At 38.1% G+C, this 8,181-nt stretch overlaps 1 protein-coding gene across 3 annotated transcripts in view; it reads right to left on the reverse strand.

Moving 5' to 3' along the window:
- POLR3E_1 (DNA-directed RNA polymerase III subunit RPC5) overlaps positions 1 to 6,750 on the reverse strand; it is a gene marked incomplete at its 3' end in the record, with an annotated part of 32,826 nt that extends 26,076 nt beyond the window's left edge. For 2 of the 3 annotated variants that reach the window (XM_051210313.1, XM_051210314.1), the window contains exons 1-6: positions 6,590 to 6,750; positions 6,507 to 6,557; positions 6,330 to 6,466; positions 6,223 to 6,290; positions 6,123 to 6,191; positions 3,861 to 4,072 (exon numbers count right to left, since the gene is read on the reverse strand). In XM_051210313.1, the coding sequence (XP_051070301.1) occupies positions 3,861 to 4,072; positions 6,123 to 6,191; positions 6,223 to 6,290; positions 6,330 to 6,466; positions 6,507 to 6,557; positions 6,590 to 6,640 (588 nt within the window). In that variant the 5' untranslated portion in view covers positions 6,641 to 6,750. Of the gene's footprint in view, positions 1 to 3,860; positions 4,073 to 6,122; positions 6,192 to 6,222; positions 6,467 to 6,506; positions 6,558 to 6,589 lie in introns of all 3 variants that reach the window. The other variant, XM_035734312.2, reaches the window with a different exon arrangement.
- Between the last annotated feature and the right edge of the window lie 1,431 nt (positions 6,751 to 8,181).

Below are 8,181 nucleotides of genomic sequence, written 5' to 3' on the forward strand. Positions count from 1 at the left end.
TAAGCTTTCAGCTACACTTATCATGTGAATGCTAGGAATAATAATCAGGTGCCGAAACCACACTAGGTAGGGAGAGGCTTGAATCTGAGAGCAAATAGTTGGAATACAACTGCTTTAATCACTGAATTATCACCCTATTTATTAAGAAATATGAGTTACGCTATTTGGTTTTACATAAAGCAAGCAACTTAACTCATCTCAGAAATGTTATTAATCTGTACTATAATAAATGAAGACTTGGGCAGGGCAAGTCAATCTATTGTATTATACAAAATCACACACTGAATTTGTAATATATGAAAAACAATACATTGAATACACCATTTGCACGTCTTCCTTGAATTATCTTTTACAAACTCCATCCTCCTTCTACTCCTGTTGCTACTCCAACTGGTTTTGTTTTTTTTACTCTTCCCACTTTCCTCTTCTGTCAGTAAGCATCGTACTTCCAATTCCTGATACATACTACTTATATCTGTTCGTAGAATTAGCACATACCACAGTACTACGAAAAGTACAAAATGGTAGCTTTACAAAGACAGAACTTCAGTAAAAATTGATACATACCCAGAACAGAACATAACTGTTGAATGAATATTAGGAATAAAACTCGAAGACGGAAAGTACGCTGAAATAGTCTCCTCTGCTGTCGACACAAATTTGTTTCGTTGATCAAAAAAATTTGGACGACTCTAGCCCAATTTCCTTTTCACGTAACTCTAGGAGAACCCCTCCACGGTGTGGGCGACCGGGAAGTGAGAACCGCCATCATACTTCTAACAGTACTGTATTCATAATCAGTGTCCCTCTTCGATTCCTATTATTCCTCCTACATCGACTTTCGACTCAAAACTTCGTCCCCAACTGTCAACACGGCCAACGATTCTAGTGCGCAAAACACTGTCCCAGGTCTACTGAAACTTCGCTCCAAACTACATATTGGAGCCTCCAACGTACGCACCCTATTTCAAACCGGCCACCAGGTCTCCTTGGCTAAAATCCTAGAATCTCGTACCATTGATGCATGCTGTCTCCGAAACACACATACAAGATCCTCACCAAAACGGGGAGCCGAAGAGATACACCCTCCGTTTATTTGAAGACCCGATGGCTACTTCTCGTCAACTGGCGGATGTAGATATAGCACCAAGTATGAGGGCAGAACAAGCACTTTTAGAATGGATCCCTGTTAACAATAGCCTATGTGGTGTTCGGCTAAACGGCTCTGTAAGAACACGAAAAAATAGGGACACACATCGTTGCCTTTTTGTCGTTTTTGCCTACGCTCCCACTGACTGTAGCGCGGATGAAGTGAAAGATAAATTTTACAGAAAGCTTTCTGAACTTCTTCAAAAAGTCAAGCACTCAGACACAGTACTCGTAGCAGGTGACTTTAATCCTCAAGTAAGTAGCTTAAGTTAAACAGAAGGACATTTAGGTGGGTATTTTGGTATTCCGCCCCAGTGAATAGATAATAGTGACCGTCTGCTGCAACTGTGCTCAGACGATCGTTTATTCTTAACAAGCACTAATTCTAAGCGTAAGGCCTGAGTCAAAACCGGGACTAACGATAGAGAGCGAAGTAGATGAACGCGTCGACAACTTCCCATATCTTGGAACTCTGATCAGCTCTAATGGGTTGGTGTCTGACGAAATCTCTGCACGGATTCAAAAAGCTCGTTTGGCTTTTGTCAACTTACGTCGCCTATAATGAAGGCAAAATATCCATCTATCAGTTAACGGACAAATATACTGTGCAACAGTTCATTCTGCTTTACTTTACGGATGCGAAAAGTGGCCATCAATAGTAGAGAATACTCGTAAGTTACTAGGATTTGATCACAGATGTCTCAAAATACTGCTCGCATCTGCTGGGATCACCGGGCAGGTAATAATGAAGTTAGACGCAAGGTATTAGGGAATGATGGTAAATCAGTTGATGAGGTTGTGTATCTTCATAGACTGGGATGGTTGGATCACGTGTTACGTAAGCCTGAACATCGATTACCGCGATGCGCAATCCTGACTGGTATTGGAGATGGATGGAAGAAAGTTAGGGGCGGTCAAACCAAAACGTGGCATCAGTCATTGCAGTCACTAACTTCGGGTCCGAAACATGTTGGTAGATGCAGACTACTTGGTTGGGGTCCGCGTGACTATCGTAATCAATGGTTGGAGACCCTGCATGGCATGGCTCAGAATCGATCACCATGGCGTAGGTGTATACAACCTCTGTCTTCCCTTAAACTGTGAAACTAAAATTGCTTTCTATCTTTATACCAACTAATTCTTTCTTCCTGTATTATATCCTTACATAAAATCTTTCTTTTATACATTATCATTGAAGTAACTACTTCTATGAATTTGGTGTTCGTTTTTTGTGCTAATGAGGTGCGGCAACTGGACCCAGTGCATGTATTTGCCTCGTCCTACTCTGTGGTTGGTTACTTACTTACTCCTGTTACCCCCCATGGAGAGGCATAGGAAACCCGCCAGCATTCTATATCCAACTCTGTCTTGTGTAATCCTTTCCAGTTGCAATTCATCCTCTTTATATCTGTTTCAAACTACTGACGGTGTGTTCTTTGGTCTTTCTCTTTTCCGTTTTCTTCCAGCATTCCAGGTTAGCGTTTGCCCCGTGATGCATTTTGATGTTTTCTTCAGTGTGTCCTATCCACTTCGAGTCTCTTCCTAATTTACTCCTCAGCTGAAAGCTGGTTTTTTCTCTCATAGTAGGCTGTTGCTTATGGTATCCGACCAACGGACATTCAGTATGTTACGCATACAATTGTTTATAAACATTTTTACCTTTTTGATGATAGTTGTAGTAGCTCTCCAAGTTTCAGCTCCTTACGGTAGGACTGTCTTTATGTTCATAATGAAGATTCTGACTTTGGTATTGGTTGGTAGTTGCTTTGTGTTCAGTATGTTCTTCAATTGTAAGGATGCTGATCTTGTTTTGCCAATCCGTGCCTTCATATCTGCATCAGATCCTCCTAGTTTATCGTTTCTGTTTCCAAAGTACGTGGAAGTGTTCATCTGTTCCAGAGCTTCTCCACCAAGTGAGGTTGGGTTAATTTTCTCTGTGTTGTATTTGAGGATCTTGATTTTTCCATTGTGTATGTTGAGGCCTACTGATGCAGAAGCTGCTGCTACACTTTGTCATGACCTGTATTTATTGATGTGTATGGGATAGAAGGGCAAGATGATCTGCGAAGTCCAAATCGTCTAATTGCATCCAAGCTATCCATTTTATTATGTGCTTCTCGTCATATGTCAGGGTTTTCATAATTCAGAGGAAAAACAAAGGGGGAGAGTAGGCAGCTTTGTTTGACTCCAGTCAACATTGTGGCTGACTAACTCGAAAAACTGAATATTTCATTCATTCGTTCTTGCTTCATTGCATTTTTTTATAATATACGTATGTAAGAATGGGTTCAAACTAGGAATCCGTTGACTCGAAGCTGGATGTTTTAAAAATCAAGACATCAGTGTACAAGTACGCATTTAATATTTACCTTTATTAATACCAGTCTGGCCCACCACTTGCAAATAATGATTAATTGTATTTATCACGAAGTTTTCAACTTTTAGTACTAAACTCAATTTCACTTTTTTAAAAACTTTGTGACCTTTCGATTTGATTCCCATGCAGTGAACATGTATTTACTTTCACTCGAAGTTAATTTTCCATGAGCTTCTAGGGGATATGAAATCCATGTACGTTGATACAAAGTACTTAACTAAGTACTAAACACATCACTTGATTAGTGATTATTTGTAAGGCTAAACTACTGTTCATACAAAAGACTAAATTATGAAATGGCACATAAAATATTATTTATTAATTTTGAACCTACAATAAATCGTTTGTAGTGTACTGGGCACCATGGTGCTTGGACCTGTTGTTTCAGAAATATAACATCAGGATCACTATCTGCAGGCTTACGACGACTCGCCATAGGACCTCGCAGTGCAATTGCATCAGCAGTCCTAAGACGGGCAGAAACGAATGCTGCGGGACCCACAGGAGTTGAAGTTGATGAATCAGAATTCTGGTTTGTCTTATCAACTGAAAAGTATTATGAAAGAAAACAGACACGACTATATGAAATATGGTTTCGAATATTCTAAACCTACATCTTTAACTAATTAATAATGAATAAATTATATAGATAAATTAGTCCCTAAAAAATTTATTCGTCAATGAAATAAATGATATCCGAATAAATAAGAAAAATATAGGTAAAAAAGATGACGTCCATTCCATAGGTAAGGATACAAATGCAGAGACTGGTACTAAAAGCATCAAATCGCAACATACAAGGGAAAAAACAAATTAGTAAATGATGCTAAATAAAAGTAATATAAAAAAGGATCCAAGAAACAATACAGATGAAGAGGCTTAAAAAGTGTCAGTTGTGTGAGGCAGAAATCTTTCACAGAAACTGACTTTATGAAAGAAACACGACTTAAAACCATTAGTAGCTCAAAGCAGATGACTTAAATGGATGTAATAAAACGAGATTTATTGCCCAAATTCTGGTTCTGTCTCAATATATCGATGGAAAAAACATCGTTACCGAAACGAAAAAAGCGACGAATAGCTGTCAAAAACGCTGAGAAAACTAGCTTTTAACAATAACCTCAAACCGACAAAAGTTCGTTGGATTACTCAAAGGAAAAATTAGTGAGTTTTGGTAAGAAAAATGTCAAAATGCTTATGGAGAGTACTATAGGTTACAATATACAGGGCCGAATATGTAGACAGATATTTATTCTTTGAAACACAAGCCTCAGTTTGTACAATGAGTCAAATACAGGTCCATGTACTGATAATGATGAAAAATAATATCATTGCAATCGCATAAATAAACTAATTTCAGGGTTCGAGAATTCTCACTAATGTGAATAACACTAACTCTAATAAAGTGTATACAATTAGACCTGTTGAAGGTTGATAAGTTCAGATGAATAGTGCTCAGAATTCGCAAGTACTAATCATTTAGCAGTTCGTCCACACGTAACACCTAGAAGACATAACTGACTAAATACATGAAATTCGTGCATATTATCCATTATCGCAAAACCATATTTCACAGATGTTAAGAACTAATGAATACCACTTAAGACGAGATTTACTAAGTAAACAACAAGGCTCAAGTTTTCTTTATGATAAATATGATCCAAATAATTTTCTGTTACTCCTACCACCAACTGTGCCTCAAAATGTCAAAAACGTAACGACATAGCGGATCAAATATAATACATCTATAGAATAAGCTAATAAAAACATTTTGTTAGGCTGCTTGCAACTGTATAAAGTAACACTTATGGACAATTTGAAAAACGAACGATTTCGGTCATTATTACAGTAAATGGATACAATATCGGTCATCAAAATGACCTACAATAATAAGATGTGGCCGTGTGATGACTGCTCATGAAACGAGGGTATTGATACGACCCTTTGGATAAAGTGATACAAGAGACAACTGCCGATCCACAGACCAGATTTGTCGTATAAAACATCAAGCCTACAGACAGATTAGTCACACAAAAACAAATATGCTTAGAAAATCAGTTTTGCGGATTACTTTCCAATAAATTGAGACTAGATCGTCAGACCTAAATCTTTCCCGCCATATTACACTTCCAAGTCGTATGTAGCACGAAGTGCTAGTTTGTAATCTAAGTAATGTATATATCATGTGTGCTGCACCTCAAAGTGTGATTATTACATGATAGCCAGATACTTGATTGTTCAAACCAAAGTTTCACATATCTAGGAAGAATGTAAATTGATGGGATGTGGTAGTTATGAAAAAACAACGATCATAAGATTATCTTGGTAAGTTATATCCAACTAGTAGAATGTATTTGAAATGAATAAAAGTAAAAAGAGGGACACTTCATATAGAAAAAATGTAAACGGTACTCTCTCAACCTCACTTTTGAAGTGCCACTAGATACTAAAGTACAGGCAAAAGCTGGTTAGGAAATCGGTGGTGGATCTATATCCCCAACTCACAAGTTATCGAAACAGAATACGAATTAGTTTCACTTCGGAGAGACGTAACGGTAAACAGAGACGGCTAAGACTCCGAGAAAAAGATACATACCTTTAGCTGCTTCTTTACACGTATCCAAAACCAAAGCGTCTCGTTTAAGCGGTATAAAGTGGCATTCATCTAGTATGTCAAACACAGATATACAGCTTACCATTGACAAAGTACCCCAGTAACGTCCTCGGAAATGCGACGGTGTTTGACCGAAGTAAATATGTGTCTCTTAAAGGATGATAATATTGTAGAAAAACAGATACATACATCTGCTTCCCAACAGATTCAACAAAAGAACTCCTCCCATCCTCAACAACAAATTCAAGCAAATCAAGATTCGCCTTAATACGAGCTTCTTTAATTGACTCATTATCTAGTGTGTGATAATTCTCTCGATTTTTATACTTAATAATATTAAGTAGGAAGGTAATATAAATGACCTACCAAAAGCAATAGGATTTGCTTCTGCATAGCTGGGGATATATAGCAGTCAACCTTCAAGCATTATTGGATTCGAATACTTTTACCTCTTTCAAAACTCCAGGTTCATCACTGCCAGACTCCGCAGCCACATCCATTCTATTAAGTAACCTCGGTCACTCTTATGGATCTGATTGGTCCATGAGAGTGGAGCGAAATACAAATCAACATTTCAATATCAACGGTAACAATTACATCAAGCACCGACAATTTAAATGAACACGACACCACTCGAAAGAGCCAGACATCACGCTTATATAAACACTGAAAAAGAAGGATATTCTTACGCTCTGTTTGATTGCTTCAGATTGGATAGTGTTAATTTCATACTCCTTGAAATGCTCCACCCACAAGATAACGAAGGATGACGAGAGTGGTCATTTGCAGTAGCATAAAACATGGATCAGCTGTGTTGGTTGTCTAAGGTATGTTGGGAGTGTCTCGAGTGGGGTTGCTATATTATATGACCAGAATGCCTGACTAAACACATTTATTTGGCAGTGTCGTTTTTAACTAGCAATACTGTAGTGACAATGAAGTATAATGAGTTCCCAACCAAATGGTCTTCGGGACTGAACATACCTTGACTTAGAGGATTTACAAGAGACACTGTACGATTTATGAGGACTGGTAGAGGTCAATTGAAGTCGGCGAGGGTACTTTATCAAGACTTCTTGCACCGATCATACGACGAGGCCACTGTAGTAGTTTAATCTTTATCTTAAATATGTGACTCTGTCAGTAATCTTGGGTGTTTTTACAAAAGGTTCTTACAAAACAACACTCCTGAATACCTCAGTAGGATGGGCTGTTATACATAATGAAGTGATTCGACGTAAAACCATATAGATCGAGAAACTACTATTTCTCAAACATCTAGCATGTCAATTCAAATAGGCTACCGCAAGGGGCACACTTCAAAGATTGCACGGGGAGCCATTCTCTACAAATTTTCAGAAAGTTTTGGGTTTGCACTTGGCAGTGAATTTTTCTCGCTTGGACCACACTGGGATCAGGTATGTCATAGTGAACAAATTTCCCACTTTCTGGAGGTCTTTCTCAAAACCAACAATGTTCTAAAATGTATAAACATGACTGAATGGTAGTATTTTGTCTACTTTTTTGTTCGTACCATCTGTATGGTGGTTGGGTTAGACAATCTGATACGCGTTAAGCATACCGGTTTGACAGGTAACCAAAGTCAGACAGAAATGTGCTCGTATTTCCATCTCTTGACGATTCTCCCAAATTTTGTTATCAGCATAGAGTATCAATGAAGATCTTATGACAAACTGCATATAATATAACTGATGACCGGATCACGCGAAACCCGTCTATGTATTGGTTTTGAAATAGAGTTTTGAAGATGGTTCTTGTCTTCTGCCATAGACTAGTAAGATAAATCCAAGCCACCAAAGGTGCTCTGCCATCTCCAGGCTTTTTAGAATTAAAAAGGAACGTATTGCGTGAAACTTCATCAAGGGCCTAAATAAAAATTAAGTACATTAAATTTGCCAATTCTCTGTAATCTCGATATTGTATCCAGATCCGCTTTACCGAAAGATTTGTCATGGGTGATGACCCATCCTAAAAATCGTACTGCGGACTGTTTTCGTTAGTTTAATCGGTCTTTACTACT

This window comes from Schistosoma haematobium, chromosome ZW (genome assembly GCF_000699445.3).
Source record: "Schistosoma haematobium chromosome ZW, whole genome shotgun sequence".
Taxonomy (NCBI): Eukaryota; Metazoa; Platyhelminthes; class Trematoda; order Strigeidida; family Schistosomatidae; genus Schistosoma; species Schistosoma haematobium.